A 17248-nucleotide genomic window follows, 5' to 3' on the forward strand; every position below is an offset into this window, starting at 1 on the left:
GCTCTAGGCTGGACACCAGACAATTAAAGAAGAGGGAACAAAACAAGAAAGAGCTGGCGGGCGTGGCTGAAAACGTCGAACAGTAAACGATGCCCTTCCCCCTAGTGGATGGGTCGACCCAGATTATTCCTCTGTTCTAGAAAAGGCCAATTCCAACCTCGCTTGCGCCCTTACGGTATGAGTGCGATTGTCGTGCAACTGGAAAAAGCAAAGAAGAGCACAAAATTCAAATTCACACACCAAAAAAGAAACGAAGCTCTTGCATTGCCGCTGACGTCTAGGGCTTGCCGGCCATGTCGGACAATACTAGCGTTTCTTCTAGCGGCCAGCGACCAACCGATGCGGTATCACCTCAAAACGAAGAGCCATGTCCTCTCGACCCCCTGAATTTCTCCTGTTCCACCTCCGTCAACGAGCTCGGCCTAGTTGACCATGCCCTGCAAGGCCCGAGTAGCCATCCCTCGAGTCAACCGGAACTGAAGCGCATGTCCTTTGCTTCACTGCGTTCTCTGGGCTCGGTAAGCATCGCCGGCTCTCACGACGCTGCAGCAGTCCCCAACGAAGAGCCCCTCAAGCCCGCCGCAACCTCTGGATCACACAACAGGACATCCGTCTCCTCGCTAGACTACCCCGCTGCACTTCGATCGGCCCATCTGAACCACACGTCTCACGGGCTACAATCCGCAAGAAATGAAGGATCTTCAGACGGACGGCGGCTGTCCCGGCCGACACGTTCATCGAGCAGAGCACCAAGGAGGATGAGCGGCAGCACTGCTGCCAGCTCGGCCAGTGAAGCAGAGCCGCGGCCGCCATTGATTGGAAGAATCGGTGTTTGTGCCCTCGACGTGAAGGCCCGCAGCAAACCCAGCCAGAACATTCTGACCCGACTTCAATCAAAGGGCGACTTGGAGGTAATAGTCTTTGGCGACAAAGTGATCCTCGATGAGGCTGTCGAGAATTGGCCTGTGTGCGACTTCTTGATATCGTTCTTTTCCGATGGCTTCCCGCTGGACAAAGCAATTGCATATGCGAAACTACGAAAACCCTTTTGCGTGAATGATCTGTTGATGCAAAAAATTCTATGGGACCGCAGGCTTTGTCTCAAAGTGTTGGATCAAATGGGCATCCCCACGCCAATGAGAGTTGAAGTCAATCGAGACGGCGGCCCCTTGTTGCAGTCACCTGAGCTTGCTCAGCATCTTCACAACTTGACAGGCGTGAAGCTTGAAGGGCCAGAAGACGGCGTGGGTGGTGGAGCTGCCAAAACCCAATCGGTCTCGCTATCTGAAGACGGAGAGACGCTTATCGTTGACGGACAGGCGATTCGAAAGCCCTTTGTCGAGAAGCCCGTTAGTGGCGAGGACCACAACATTCACATTTACTTTCCGAAAGACGAACAGTACGGAGGAGGGGGAAGACGCCTCTTTCGGAAAGTGGGAAACAAGAGCTCAGAATATGACCCGAACCTCGCCGTGCCCAGGTCTGTTACGGAGAATGACACTAGTTATCTCTACGAACAGTTTCTGCGGGTGGATAATGCTGAAGATGTAAAAGCTTATACCGTCGGGCCCGATTTCTGCCACGCCGAGACTCGTAAGTCTCCAGTGGTAGACGGTGTCGTTCGGCGCAATACACATGGAAAGGAACTCAGGTACATCACAAACCTCACCAAGGAAGAGGCTACTATGGCAGCCAAGATTTCCAATGGATTTGGCCAGCGGATATGTGGCTTTGACATGCTCCGCGTGGGAGACAGAAGCTATGTCATAGACGTGAATGGATGGAGTTTCGTCAAAGACAATAATGATTATTACGATAAATGCTCAAAGATCCTCAAAGAAATGTTCATAAACGAACGCCGTCGGCGAGATAGAGCGTTTGAGCAATCCGAGCCACCCTCTCCAGATACATTGTCTTCTCGAAGGGGCGTTGCAAGCTCTCATCGCAATGCCCTGAAGACCGTTTTGAAGTCGCCGAGTATGTCTAGGCTCCACAACACACAGAATGCACAAAGGGATTCTTTCATGGCTCCAGATCTTATCCACAACCAAACACCGTCTCCCATGGCCAAAGCCGCAATGTCTCAGTCCCGCGAAGAATTGCCCATGCCAGTCAGCACCAACGCCTCAATGACCAACTCCCCGGCTCTCTCAATCTCCAACGAGGAAGAAGCTGTACCACCTCCAGCGTCTAAACATTCTTGGAAACTAAAGGGGATGGTTGCCGTCATACGCCATGCTGATCGAACTCCGAAACAGAAGTTCAAGTTCACGTTCCATAGTCAGCCCTTTGTCGACCTTCTTAGAGGCCACCAGGAAGAAGTCGTTATCAAAGGCGAAGCTGCTCTGGCTAGCGTGTCTGAAGCTGTCCGAGTGGCCATGGAACAGGAGCTGGAAGACATGGACAAACTTAAGCTTTTGAAGTTATCTCTGGAAAAGAAAGGCACTTGGCCGGGAACAAAAGTGCAGATCAAACCTATGTTCAGGAAGCGAAAACCAGAAGAGATGTCTGAAGCGTTGGCGCGGACGAGCTCTCCTCAACCAAAGAACGTACCCTCAGAAGATCCGGCAACGCCGTCGCAAGAAACACCGCTCGATGGCGAGAATCTGAGCCGGTCGCAAACCCGAAGTGACTCCATTTCAGGCCCTACATTTTCTCGGTTTTCTGCTGTTGAAAACGATTTGATCTTAGATAAGCTTCAGCTGGTTATCAAATGGGGAGGGGAACCGACACATGCGGCTCGATATCAAGCTCAGGATCTGGGGACGACGATGAGGGATGATCTGAAACTGATGAACAAAGAAGCTCTGGACGATGTTCGCGTCTTCACGAGCTCGGAGCCTCGGGTTAGTACAAGTGGTAAGCTAGATCTTTTTCCGACCGATTTCAAAGAGGCTATTTTATCTAATCTATCAAAGCGCAAATCTGGGCCTCTTCATTCCTGGATGAGAAGGAGCTTCCAGAGGACTACATTCAAGTACGGAAGGACCTTTTGGACGACTCGAATGCTGCCAAAGATGTCATGGACAAGGTCAAAAAGAAATTAAAACTGCTTCTTCGAGAAGGCTCTGCCCCTTCTCAGTTCACCTGGCCGAAAAACAACTTCCCCGAGCCATCCATTGTCCTTGCGACAGTAGTAGAATTGATGAAATTTCACCGAGATGTCATGCGGCACAACTTTGACCGACTCTCACACTCTGACAATAACTCCGCCAACAATATGCTTCCTCAGCAAAAGCCAGTTGACCCTTCTCCCCGAAACGCTGAGGGCCAGTCCCTGGATTCTATTCAAGGTCGTTGGTGCACAGGCGAGGAGGCGGGGCTATTCAAGGAACGATGGGAAAAGCTTTTTGCAGAGTTCTGCGATACTGAGAAGGTTGACCCAAGCAAAATCTCGGAACTTTACGATAGCATGAAATTTGATGCCCTTCACAATCGCCAATTCTTAGAGTGGGTTTTCATTCCCCCTGATGATTTCAATGTGACCAGCAGCGAGCTGCCAACCGGGGCATCTCAAACACATCATGAAAACGAGAAAATCGAAGAGAGGGTCGACACCAGTACTTTGGCCCAGCGAATTGGTCTGAAGAAAAGAGCTTTGACTGCAGGGGAGTCCCGACGCCAATTTGGACGATTAGAGGACGCATACGACCACTACTTCAAGCTGCATACAAACCCGAGCTCCCAAAGGAAGAAGTCCGACGAACGACTTGCGAAGCTGCGGGAATTGTACAAGCTAGCAAAGGTTCTCTTCGACTATATCACGCCTCAAGAATATGGAATCAAAGATAGCGAGAAGCTTGAAATCGGGCTTCTTACTTCGCTCCCATTACTTCGAGAAATTGTTTACGATCTCGAAGAAGTCCAAGCCTCGCAGGATGCAAAGTCCTTCTTCTACTTCACCAAGGAGTCGCACATCTACACGCTTTTGAACTGTATTTTGGAAGGCGGTATTCAAACCAAGATTGCGCGCAGCGCCATTCCTGAGCTCGATTATCTCTCCCAGATCTGTTTCGAGTTGTACGAGGCCAAGGACAGCGATACAGATACTTTTGCATACTCGATTCGGATTTCCATCAGTCCTGGATGCCATACCTTTGACCCGCTAGATGTCCAACTGGATTCTCGCCATGCGATTGGATGTGCGCCTCGCAGAAGCCTGACAGCACATCAGGACTGGAAGGAGGTGATTGAAACGCTCAAAGCAAAGTTTGACACGTAAGTTTATAATACACACATACACATCCATATTGACAGCAAGGCTTTTCAAGCTGACCGGTTTCTGTAGGGTGAAACTGCCAAAGACCTTTATCGCGGTCAATCTGAGTGACAAGCACGCAAAGAAGGTAGAGGCTGTGATGGGATCTGTATAATAGAGGAGATCGACTGGTCGTAAATAACAAGCCATAAACAATAGATCATAAATTGATAGATATCCACGCATAAATAATTAACCCATCATAAAAATGCACAGCCCGATGATCGATACCGGGAGCCCGGAAGAACTTGTTTAGGGGCTGGTCCGAGATCAGATTAGATCATCGCATCTTCCTCGCGGCTGTGTCGACTTCAACCTTGCATTCATCTAGCATACCTTTTGTATCAATGTCCTAGACCAAAGGAGAGACCACGCTATTGACACAGGCCCATTCGGTTATAACTGCAGCATCAGTATCTCTTGGGTGCACGCTATGCGGAATGCGCGGTCTATGCGTATCATTCCCCCAGGACACCAACTGCTTTTCTCCGTTTCTATCTGACATGGAATCACGGCATCATAACAGCGCAAGAACTGACTGACTAGCCAGCCAGCCTCCATGCTCATCACGCCGAGGACCTATCAACTCGCCCAAGAAGATAGAACAGATCGATGGAACCGCTCGTCCGATAACATACACCTGTCAGCAAGATTCCATTCCCTCACAGGCTGGCACGCCGATAAAGCCGAGACTGAAAGAGCATATAAGATGTTGCTAGTGCATCAATCGGGCTATGTTCGTGTTGGCGAGGTTGTGAGGTACGCAATTTTCTATTCCGATGGGAGAGATAGCATTTAAAAATTATGACTTTTTACATTGGCATTTGTATGTTGACTGTTCAAATTTCAATGCAGATACACCTTGACATACACTCCTGACCTAGACCAAATCCTGCCCACTCCCTCCGAGCTTCATGTCAAAGTGAAGAATACATCCGCCATTCCCCTGCGAGCCGCGTACCTTCACGGACCCTACACGCTTTACACGGCATGCTATCCTGCGAATTTCGATGCCAACCATCAACACCATGACGGTGATTACAGAGATATCCCCCAATATGAACCGTACCTCAAAGCCGGCGGAAATTGGACAGCAACAATCCCCGTGCCGGAGGAGACACGGCTTACCGTGCCATCGGCCACCAGGAACGCCAATGCTGAGCGAAGTAGAAGAAGTGTAACATGGGTTATCGAGATCACTTCTCAGGTGATATTTTCTTCTTCGGCAGCGGTCCATTTTGAATTGCTTGTTGGCCGTGACCGGAAATCACTCGAGTTCGGCGTCAATGGCTCCTTGTCCTCTTCTAGCATACCTCCAGCGGCCCACATGTACGACCACCAGAGCTTAAGAGGGGAAAATCTGGTCCCAGTTATTGCTACTAAGGGGGTGTTTTCGAAATCGGTCAATTTGGTGTTCAACGATACGAAAAGCCTTTGGAACACTCCTAGTTGTCTACCGCTCAAAGAAAGAGAGAAGAACAATGCAGGAGGAGTTCGAAGCGTGCCCGCTCAAACCCGCAACAACCCCTCGGATTCAGCGGAAAATAATGCTGCAAAGGAAAAAAGAAAACGTGTTCATCTTGTGATATTGACCCACGGCCTGCATAGTAATCTGGGAGCTGATATGCTCTATCTGAAAGAGAGCATTGATGCCGGAGCAGCAGCAGCAAAGAAGGCGAAGAATAGTTCGAGAAAAAAGTCTACTGGGATTGGGATTCAAGGTTTTGATGGTCTAAGTATACCCGAGTATCCGAGTCCATCTTCAGATAGCGCAGAGGACGACGAGCCGGAGGGAGAAGAGGATGAAGAAGTCATTGTCCGAGGATTTCCCGGAAATGTTACTCGCACAGAACGTGGAATCCAATATCTCGGAAAACGGCTCGCCAAATACGTTCTACTTCTGACATATCCGGATCAGCCTTATCTGCCAGTCAGCAAGAAAAAACAAAAGAAGAATGCGAATGCAAACCCTGAGAATTGGATCGATCAAGATCCCATTTTTGGTGACCAGTCTGGATGCCAGGTTACTAGCATAAGTTTCATTGCACACTCGCTGGGTGGCCTCATTCAGACTTATGCTATTGCCTATATCCACAAGCATTCGCCTGAATTCTTTGACCGCATCAAACCGATTAATTTTGTCGCGCTAGCCACCCCGTTCCTGGGACTCAGCAATGAAAACCCTGTCTATGTCCGTTTTGCCTTGGATCTTGGCTTGGTCGGTAAAACCGGGCAGGATCTTGGGCTGAGTTGGACGTCGCCCAGGGTCCGAAGTAGGTGGGATGCAGTGATCAGTAAATTTGCAGGTACCTCAAAGTCGGCCCAGGAACAGCCTGCGTCGGCTTCCAAGCCATTACTGCGAATCCTGCCTGCCGGTCCAACTCATCAGGTCCTGCGCCGATTTAGGAACCGGACTGTTTACTCGAATGTCGTGAATGATGGCATCGTGCCTCTACGCACTTCGTGCTTGCTCTTCCTTGACTGGAGGGGTCTGGATAGAGTCCAAAAGGCCCGGAGAGGGAATGGCCTCGTAGGTACAATGGCAGAATGGGGCTGGGCAGAGCTCACTGGAGCCAATTCACCTTCGCCGAATCAGAACCACTTCCCCCCGAGTCCGTCTGCAGCCCATAAAGCGCAGACTCTTCCCTATATAGTTGAGAGGACGACAACACCAAGGTTGACCGATGAAGCCGCTGTTCCATCCTCGCCAGCTCAGCATCAGATTCTTGGAGCTACAATGCACGAGGAACCAGAGCCGATGTCGCCTACAACTGCAGGTTCCAGCTCTCCTTCCAGGGAAAACTCGTCGTCCCCAAACCCTTTCAACCATATCTTTACTATGTTCCAGTCCAAGAACTCCAGAAGTTCTTCATCTAGCAAAAAGAGCACCAAAATCATCCGGAGGAGCCAAACAATTGCACATTCCGGTGATTCCACCGAGATGTCTGATCCGATAGATACTCACCACCAACAGCAGATTGTCAGAGGCAGCTCATTATACGATGAACAGGACCTCAGTGTTCCTCCCCGAACCACAATCTTTGAATCTGCCGGCGACGTGCTGAGACCCCCGTTACCTCCGACAGAATTTATCATGGACCCAACATCAAGGCCGCGGACTATTTTTCATGACCGTATATACCATCCAGATGATATACCGCCTCCTATCCTCAAGAAGCGCGGCACCATATTCACCGGTTCGCGGAATTCGCACAACAACAACATGTTAGACGCTGAAAATATAGAGCAAGCATCCGCCCGTGGCTTTCCCGGAAGTGGTCTGCGAGTGGAAGAGAAAATAGCCAGAGCCTATCATCACGAGATCTCATGGCGCAAGGTTCTTGTACGACTCGAGCCCGACGCGCACAACAATATCATCGTCCGACGCATGTTTTCGAATGCCTATGGTTGGCCCGTAGTGAAACATCTCGTGGACAACCATTTTGGCGATTCGTTGTCCGCAACAACGGACGATGCGCTGGAATCAAATATGGAGAGAGCGAAGCCCTTGAATATCAAGGTGACCGATTCAGGAGAGGAGACTATTGAACCAGCTGAGCGTGCGTCTTCGCGCAGACAGAAACAACAACTTCCACTTCGACCTGCGAATTCGTCTCAAAGTGTTGGCCAGCAGGGAGAGGCGAATGGCCATATAACCATGGAGCGCACCAGTCCTAGCCCAGATAGACAGTCACGCAGATCGGCAGATTCTGCGCAGTGGTCTGATCGCTACTTTTCTGGGGGTGACTCGGTGTCTGATGCACACAGTGACCGTGAAGACCACGACGATGGGGAAGGGCGTGTTTAGTATTTATCTACTGTGTTTTTAGTATTTCATTTGGAGTTTGGTGACCTGGAAATGAATATCTAGCTTGTACATAGGTTTATAGAATATTTGAGCAATGAGATATCAACTTAGTGTTGTGTTGTCGCATTTATTATACCCGCTGCCCCTCGGTACGTCATCCGCGATCCTCGTCAACTATCAACTTCCACCTACCATGCCCGAGTCAAAAGAACACGAGAACACCCCCGACCTGCAGGAAATCCATGATTTCCTCGTCGACCTGGCCGCCGAGGCCGGCAAGGTGATTACCAGCAGTCTGCCTACTATTGACTCGTCAGACTCCAAGAAAAACAGTAAGCCAGAAACACCGTCACGCTGGCACGCTATCGTCCTAACAGACTCTCCAGGCTCAGACTTGGTCACTGAATATGACAAGGCCGTGGAAAGCATGGTCTCGCAGAGACTGAAAGCAAAGTATCCGGACTACGAGTAAGACAACCAAAAAACTCTACGCTCACGGACTAGATGACTGACGCCGTAACAAGCTTCCACGGCGAAGAGACATACTCTCCCGACCGCCCACTCACCGACCAACCCACCTTCGTCGTCGACCCCATCGACGGCACCGTCAACTTCGTGCACGGCTTCCCCAGCTCATGCATTTCCCTCGGCTTCGCAATCGCACGCAAGCCCGTCGTCGGCGTAATCTACAACCCATTCACGTCGACCCTGTACTCTGCCATTCGCGGCTGCGGCGCCTTCCTCAATCGCACTACATCATTACCTCTAAAACAGGGCGAGCAGCTAGAAGCTCTGGACGGTCTGGACAAGGCCCTGGTAGCGCTGGAATGGGGCTCGGAGCGCAGCGGGCCCAATTGGGAGACTAAGATACAGACGTTTGCGAGTTTGGGCAAGACACGCGAGAATGGAGGCGCAATGGTGCATTCGATTCGGAGTATGGGGTCCGCGGCTTTGAATATCTGTGCTGTTGCGTCGGGGACGATTGATTTGTACTGGGAAGGGGGCTGTTGGGCGTGGGATGTATGTGCTGCGTGGGTTGTGCTTGCGGAGGCTGGAGGCATCATGGTTGGAGGGAATAAGGGGGATTGGGATCCTGCAATTGATGGGCGAGCATATCTGGCTGTGCGGCCGTCGCCTGGTGGTCAGGGGCAGAAGGAGATTGTGGAAGAGCTTTGGAGCCATGTCCATGGCCGCCTGGAGTACTAGACTGCTGTCAGCACTGGGTGGGTTCGAGAGTACCTACGTAGACACTCCAAATTAAATAGAATATTCGTATATAATTGACTATCTCTGCTTGATTGATGAGCTGGAGTAAATAGTGATGTTTAATATCACAGACGTGGATGTCTACATGCAAGCTGATTGGTCCACGGAAGTATACAACAGACGTAGACAAGAGCTAAGTTGAACAACAAGTGCCGATAGAGTATGTGCAGGCTTCTCTATCGTCCAATTGCGTCGAGAGACGATTGCGTTGTCAGCTGCTCCATTAGACATTGGTGCCTAACTGGATGGCCGCCACAACCGCCGCATAGTAGTAGCACATGCAACACCTACCTAGGTGATAGCACTGCCATTCTGATGTCTATTCGGAGGATTTTAAAACACTGAATAGTACATAACTAGTATTTCGATAATGTCGGCCAGAACTCATACAGGTAGTCGCAGGCCGTCGGCAAGAAGAGGAATTCATTGGGAAGACATTCTCTTGGGCGATTTCCGTGAAAAACCACGACGGCCAGCGCGAGGTGTAGCAGGAAGTCATCAAGCCCACGAGTATTCGCGTCAGGAAAGAAGGCATCATTCTTCTCCTAGAGAAGCAAGCAGGAAAAGCGAGCCACAGAGAAGTCATCATCAACATCGTCGCCATCATTCTCATTCTGCTCCCCGGTATGTGTCATCACTTACCTAAGCACTCACCTATTCGGTTTCAGCGCATTAACGCAATTTTCATGATTTGCTTATACGAAGTGAAGACATGGTCCTAGTCTAGTCGAAGGGTCTAGTGCACCCCGAGCCACAAATCCATCAGTTCTCGCAGAACCTAGAGTGGATAATTTGCAAAAAGAACGACGGAGACCTACGAGCCTCCTTTCGCTGCTCTTCAACCCTCCAGCCGAGAAAGCTGTCAAGAGGTAAACACTAATAAACAAATGAATAGCGTTTGTCCCCTGAGTATAATGCCACGTGCTGATGTTCAAGGGCAGAGTGGCCTGCGTGAGTTGCTTATCGGATGATATACCAATCACCAAGTCTGCGAAACTCGCCTGCTCTCATCGCATGTGCTACACATGTCTTCGGCGACTCTTCACGTTGTCCGTGACAGATCCACAACATATGCCGCCGCGATGCTGCACGCAGGACCAGATTCCTGCCAGATATGTTGAGATATTGTTCGATCAGAAATTCAAGACGAAATGGGACCAGAAGTACAAGGAATACACAACGAAGAACAGATACTACTGCCCGTCGAAAGATTGCGGGGAGTGGATCAAACCCAGTCAAATATTCAAGCACCGTGATACTGGTCGCAAGTACGGACAATGCTCCCGGTGTAAGACCAAAGTGTGCTGTATGTGCCGCGGCAAGTGGCACGGAAACAAGAAGGAATGCCCCAAGGATGAAAGCGTCCAGAAACTAGAAGAGATGGCCCAACAGCAAGGCTGGAAGAGATGCTATGACTGTTCTTCTTTGGTGGAACTGAAAGAAGGATGCAACCATATGACATGTCGATGCGGTGCTCAGTTCTGTATGGTGTGCGGTGCGAAGTGGAAGACATGCGACTGTCCGTGGTTCAATTACAATACGCAGGAGAGAGCGCGCGGTGATATTCTTGACTTCAATCCCGTTCCACCTGAGGCAATCTGGCTTCGCCCCCGGTTCGTGGTTGCTCGTCCTCGGTATCGGGACGAGCTATGGATGAGAAGAGACCAAGAGCAAACCGATCATGACCTGGCTCAGCGTTTGCAGTGGCTTGATATGGAGGATTGACGTGGTCGTCAAACACAGAGAATTGCCAGATAGATGCAGGTAGGGGAGGTAGTTCGACAACAGTTGTAGAAGATGTAGCGGAAGGGCAAGACTGCCCCGCCAATGAGCATGTGGGAATCTTCCCCACCATAAATTTATGTCACAAATCTATATAAAATAAAAATCATCTTCCATTATTACGACTACTGTTCCAACACTGTACATTTTATTTGTATTCAACGACAAGAACGAATAAACTTTGATTCTACCGCGAATAGGAGTATATATCAAAATGCCTACCGAATTGGAGGAGGTTAGTTTTGGCCATACTTCCCATGCTATATACTATATATGTATGACCATGTCTGTCTGATCGAATTGACCAACACGGTTCTTCTAGTTGGTGGACTTTCTCGGCCATGAAAATATCCAAATAAGACAGATCGGTAGGTTTAATTCCTCACATGAGTACGAAAGAAACCAGACTAACCGAAATAGCTGCTGCGAATCTCACTGTCTTCTCCTCCAGCCAGCCATCGCTCTTCAAAAGGCAGGAACTGCAGCCAATACGAGTTTTGAAAGTGCTTGTTCGAGACCATCCAGTCAGTTGTCCATCTTCCAAAAAAAGAAAGGATTGATTATGCTAATACAGGCAACCATGTCTAGGCCATTGCCAAAGATGCACTTACCATGCTGATAAACTTGTCAGCGGATGGCCAGATTTTGAGATGTCTTGCAGATGATGATGCTTTCTTGGAGGTCTTAATGGCCAAAATCACTGTTAGTCCCCTATACTACGCCTGGAACCCTGCTGGGCATAGATGGATCGCTAGCTAACTTGCCGTAGAACCCAGAGGAGCCAAATGCAGATGACATTGCAATGCTACTGGCAAATCTTGCCAAAGCAGAGAGTTTTGGCCGAGTCGTCTCTCTTTCCAGAAAGAATGTAGACAATGTTTCTACCTCGACAAACGCGCTGAACCAGTTGATGGACTGCTTCGTCAAGGGCGCCGAGGGTGCATTGAACAAGAAAGCAGACTACGACTATCTGGCATATCTATTTGCCGATATTTCCAACACAGAAGAAGGTCGAAAATTCTTCACGACAAAACAGGATTATGATTCCGTGATCCCCGTCACCAAACTTCTCGTCTTCACCGAGCACTCGAGTGATATTCGGCGACGCGGAGTAGCTTGGACTATGAAGAACGTCTGCTTTGACGTGCCATCGCACCCTACGCTTCTTTCTGAAGACGATGATACCGGTGCAAGCTTGCTGCCTTATATCTTGCTCCCAATCATGGGATCGGAAGAATACCCGGATGACGAAACATCGGAAATGCTACCAGATTTGCAACTGCTTCCCCCAGACAAGAAGCGAGAGCCGGATAATCAGATCATTCTTGCCCATCTAGAGACTCTCTTATTATTGACTACAACCCGGGAAGGCCGCGACAGGATGAGGCAGGTACAGGTTTATCCGATTATTCGTGAATGCCATCTGCACGTTGAGAATGAAGAAGTCCGAGAAGGATGTGATCGATTGGTTCAGGTGTTGATGCGCGGGGAGGAAGGAGAAGAGAATGAGACTGAAAAGGAGGCCATGGCTCGCGCTCTGGCTCTTAGTGGTCAACAGCCGGGGGCGATTCTGGGGACTGAGGAAAATAAGGAGGGGGATGATGACGATGATGACAAGATAGTGGATATTTTAGCATGAGCTCGGCCTGCTTCCTAATAGAAAGTTGGCTTTTCACTTGAAGATTATCATATAGTAGAAGAGCCGCGCGACTAATTTGGCCGATGACGCTAGTCGGTTGCCTAAGGCAGCGATCCGCGGCGGTCTTTTGACTTGAAGCGGACCTCTTCTTGCTTCCGAAGAAAGGAACTAACTACCTTTGTCGCGTTACCCTCGACCAGCCATAATTGTGAGACAGATAGACCGCATATCTAGCATCTCATGGCTATTCCCTATTCGTTTCCACTGAGTCGGAAGTGAGATACACGTTGCTATCTGAACGGTGGCAAGTCTGCCAATACTGCCATCCTCCCTCATCGCAAGAGCACCTGTTTCCGTCGTAGCTCGTCAACATGGCCACGCCCACGGACCCAAAAGCCATCCGCACCCAGCCCGGCGGTGCTCCGATGATGAAGATTCGTCGTCCAAGGGCAGCAGATCCTCTGGTGCGACCCAAGAGGAGGCCGCCGCCCGGAAGGAACGTTGCTGGTAACCCTGCAGCAAACGGTGCGCCAGTCTCGAGACTTCCTATCGCAGCTCAGTCGGCCATGAGAAATGCCACAGAACCCCCGCCGATTCGACTTCCACGCCTGAATCCACGAGCTGACGTGACTGTGAATGGATTTAGTGGTTCGCCACTCTCTACTGCTGTAACGGATTATCCGCTGGTTACCACGAAGCGCGCATTGCGAGAGGGACTCAAGCATCATGTTGCCAAGTTTATTTCAAAGAAGACCATTGATCCTAGGAACGAGGAACAGTTTACTCGCCCAGTTCGACTACAGCGTCGCGACCCTCGAGCAAAACCCGCGGAACCCGACGCCCTTAAACAAGAGGATGGAAAGCCAGGCATACAAGGCGCCAATGGTATGGATGAGGCTGAGCGGGAGGAGTTCGAAGCAAAGAAGGCTGCGCGAGAGAAGGAGCGTGAAGAGAATCTTGCTCAAATTGCACCGTCAGCATCTACAGCGCAGAAGAAACCCAATTACCCGAAGCCGAAGACCCAGCAGGTCATGAAAGCAGACATGACTGCAGAGGAAATAGCCAAGGCACGGGTCAAGTATGAGGAAGCACTGCCGTGGCATCTGGAAGATTTTGACAATAAAAATACCTGGGTGGGGAATTACGAGGCTGCTCTTTCTGAGACCTATGCGATGTTCGTGCTCGAGCCGACTGGGAAGATGAGAATGGTTCCTATCGATAAATGGTATCGGTTCAATGCGAGAAGCGCGTTCAAAACGTTGACGATCGAAGAAGCCGAGAAGTTCATGTCGAAGAAGATCAAGGACCCGCGATGGTTCATGGAAAAGCAGCAGGAAGCAGTTCGCCAAAAAGAACTAGACGCTTACGCCAAGCAGAGAAAAGTATATCGAGGCAAGGAAGTTGCTACCGCCGGGTTGGAAGGTGACGACATGGATTTCGAAGAGGATAGGTTTGCAGACGACGAAGAAGTCGACGCTGGTCTGTTCGAAGAGGATGAAGATGCTAAAGCTGCAGAGAAGCGTATCAAGCAGGACCAGCTCAAGGCAAATATTTTCAATCTTAAAGAAGAGAAAGATTACGATGAAGAAGAGCTTAAAGAGAAGAGAGAAAGAGAGGCTCGCAAGGAGTTTGGAAAGAAGGTGCGAAAGGCGCTACAGAAACGAGAGAAGAACTACGATTATAGCAGTGGCTCGGACGTGAACCCGTACTCGGACGAAGAGGTACGTTGATACACGTGGAATTGAGATTTTTTCCCCCTACCTTACTGACGTTCGTTTTGCAGAGTTCTGACGAAGACACCGATGCTGAGAATGTCAAAGAAGAGGACAAGAAAACGGAGGACGAAAAGGCCGCCGCAAAGGATAAAGAGAAAGAATCTGGTGCATCAACGAAGGGCACGAGCACGCCGTCTGGCCGTCCTAAGCATATCGATGCATTGAAAAAGCCGAGCGGCATTGGTCGCAAGCGTATTGGATCTCCCAATCTATCCGATGCCAGTGGAACAGACACGTCTCGGAAAAAGCCCAAGCATGCAGGTGTTCCTTCTCCCAACTCGGCTCTAGCTGTAAGTCCTTTCTGCTTCGCTTCCATTCATAGATTTTTAACGATTATAATAGGCAAGCAAGAAGAGAAATCGCGTCGGTGGACCAGGTTCTGGAAGCGACATCGAAGGAGGCGCCGCCTCAGGAGCAGACCTTAGCGACACCGGCAAGGCAAAGAAGCTGAAACTCAATCTATCCCGAGCCGGAACTCCTCTTGGCTCACGCTCCGGTAGTCCAGCGCCTCTACGTGCCGGGACCCCAGAAGGAGGTTCATCTTTGAAGGGTATGATGTCTCTACAGCACTCCTTGCTACAAATTAACATATATAAGGCACTAACATGACATCAGCCCCAGCACGTGTCTCTACACCGCGACCATCAGTTGCAGCAAACCAAAGCTTCCCAACCCCGGCTGAAATCCACGCGGCCATCCCAGCATCAGGAATTGCCAGTCGCGATCTCCTGAAAATCTTCCATCCTCGCATTGGCGAATCGAAAGAAAACCATCGCCGCTTTATCGCTATTGTGAAGGATGTCGGTGTCTATGGGAAGGAGGATCGGTTGTTACGACCTGGTGTTTTGAAGGAGACTTGAGCAGGTAAACAAACAAACACGCTTGATGAACTCTATGGACTGTGGAAAGATACAGGAGAAGGAAGACATTAAAGGGTCTCTTTCGCTTTTCAATGATTCAACATGATGAATGCAAGGAAGAGAAAAGAAAGATGTAAGTACATAACATAATATGATAGATGATGGTACAGGACCGGACCGGGCAGAATAGCAGAGATATACTATTCAATAATAGAAATATGCCATTTCATACTGTCATTCCCGGGTTACCGTGGTGAGATCATGATTCATCCCTCGACCGAGACAAATTCCTCGCGGGGAGGGTATGGAGATGATGATGTTGTGGTTTGTGCCATGAACTATGCCAATTGTTAGATTGGTCATTGACGAGGCACTGGAGGTCTGACATAGGAAATAGTATAAACGAACAATCTGCATTTGGATGCTCTGAGTATATGGTGGTATGTTGCTTGCATGCGGTCTTGGAGACGCTGGTCCATGATGAACTTGACGGTGCGGTAAAAGGCCTAGGACCAACAATCACGCTTAGCTGTCGAACAGGCAGACTAAGGAGTAGTTGGAAGATGTACCTGCTTCAAGGGTTCTTCGACGTGTTCGTCTCGCAAATAAAGTCCATATCAGCAGCAGTGTGGGAGGACACGACACAATCAGAGTGACCAGGGCGATGGTTGTGTCCACTGACCACGCCATTTGAACTGAGGTCAACTCATTCGCAATGATAGACTGAACATCGCCATCGGGACGGGCGAGACCATCAGGCCTTTATATAGATGCATGGAAATCAAGATTTCGAAACTCACTACTACTAGTTGCTGTTAATTTTAATGCGGACATATAAGGGTCAAACTTGCTAGCGGTGTGGGGTATTCTGCGGTTATGCGGCTACGCTAAACCATATATAGTAACTAGTTAGCTTAAAGCCTAGCTTTGCCCGCGGAATCGCGTGGATACGGCGTAACGCTGCTTTTACAGTGAAGTGGGCTTCTTTCAGCCTCGTGATGCACTTCAAGTGCGAGTCTCGGCCGCAATAAGAATAGCATTTACTGGTATATGCATATGCGCGACAAATACATACTACGGTTAATGTGGATCGCCGCATTCCTTCCGGGTTGCTTTCGGGGGAGCTTAGTGACGCCTATTATGGCGACACTAATGAAATGCAATGAAATGAAATGCAATGGGTCTATAAGGGCTTCCAGGTCTATAAAATAAAAAGCAAACAAGATTTGCGCCATGGCGAATCATCATACATGCGCTCTTTCCCTTCTAGCTGTAAGAGCAACGACCTCCCTCTCCTTCTGTCCAGCTTCTTCTTCTATATTCGTGACAGGACTGCCCAAACATGCAAAGAAACGCCGGAAATTGTCCTAAGCTCTTTTCTTCTTCACCTATTGGCATCCACTCTGAAGATGGTAGCGAAAGCCCCTCGGATCGCCGCTCCAATATGGGAACAATACAGGGACGAGATTACTGCTCTTTATTTCTCCCCCAAGGGAACGCTGGAACAAACGATGCGGACTATGGAGGAAAGGCATGGCTTTAAAGCGACGTACTACCATCTTCCCAAATGCTACTTTTTGGGCCTTGGCAGACCAAAGACAGAGAAAGCGAAAGCTGGAGAAAGGCAAGGATACCGAGTTCAGCATCTATGGAAGGAAAAAGTCACGATCAGAAGTCGACAAAGAAATTGCCAGAAATGTTACGCATACAAGCCGGCTGCAACTGTTGGAAGATATCGCTACTCCTGAGGGTGTCCGGACATCCACTCCAGACTTTGGAGTATTCTTCAACTTCTATTGTACTGCGAGAAGTGTACACTGACAACCTTCCATGCATTCGCTTACAAAGAGAAATGCAAGT

The 17248-nt window shown here is 49.5% G+C and overlaps 4 protein-coding genes across 4 annotated transcripts; all 4 read left to right on the forward strand.

Moving 5' to 3' along the window:
• Positions 1-293: 293 nt before the first annotated feature.
• UA08_02114 (hypothetical protein) lies at positions 294-9272 on the forward strand (the record flags this gene model as incomplete). Its single annotated transcript, XM_020261852.1, has 8 exons — positions 294-2859; positions 2919-4218; positions 4289-4346; positions 4809-5017; positions 5114-8065; positions 8178-8398; positions 8444-8534; positions 8591-9272. 8 exons carry the CDS (start codon positions 294-296, stop codon positions 9270-9272), a joined length of 8079 nt encoding a protein of 2692 aa, XP_020123458.1.
• A 430-nt stretch (positions 9273-9702) lies between these two features.
• Positions 9703-11057, forward strand: UA08_02115 (hypothetical protein; the record flags this gene model as incomplete). Its single annotated transcript, XM_020261853.1, has 4 exons — positions 9703-9956; positions 10055-10201; positions 10274-10283; positions 10320-11057. 4 exons carry the CDS (start codon positions 9703-9705, stop codon positions 11055-11057), a joined length of 1149 nt encoding a protein of 382 aa, XP_020123457.1.
• Positions 11058-11328: 271 nt separating this feature from the next.
• Positions 11329-12753, forward strand: UA08_02116 (hypothetical protein; the record flags this gene model as incomplete). The annotated part of the gene is made up of 5 exons (XM_020261854.1): positions 11329-11349; positions 11437-11482; positions 11535-11638; positions 11703-11816; positions 11884-12753. 5 exons carry the CDS (start codon positions 11329-11331, stop codon positions 12751-12753), a joined length of 1155 nt encoding a protein of 384 aa, XP_020123460.1.
• Positions 12754-13124: 371 nt separating this feature from the next.
• Positions 13125-15388, forward strand: UA08_02117 (hypothetical protein; the record flags this gene model as incomplete). The annotated part of the gene is made up of 4 exons (XM_020261855.1): positions 13125-14474; positions 14537-14818; positions 14871-15078; positions 15144-15388. 4 exons carry the CDS (start codon positions 13125-13127, stop codon positions 15386-15388), a joined length of 2085 nt encoding a protein of 694 aa, XP_020123459.1.
• Positions 15389-17248: the final 1860 nt, after the last annotated feature.

Source organism: Talaromyces atroroseus (assembly GCF_001907595.1).
Source record: "Talaromyces atroroseus strain IBT 11181 chromosome Unknown scaffold_1, whole genome shotgun sequence".
In the NCBI taxonomy this organism is placed as follows: Eukaryota; Fungi; Ascomycota; class Eurotiomycetes; order Eurotiales; family Trichocomaceae; genus Talaromyces; species Talaromyces atroroseus.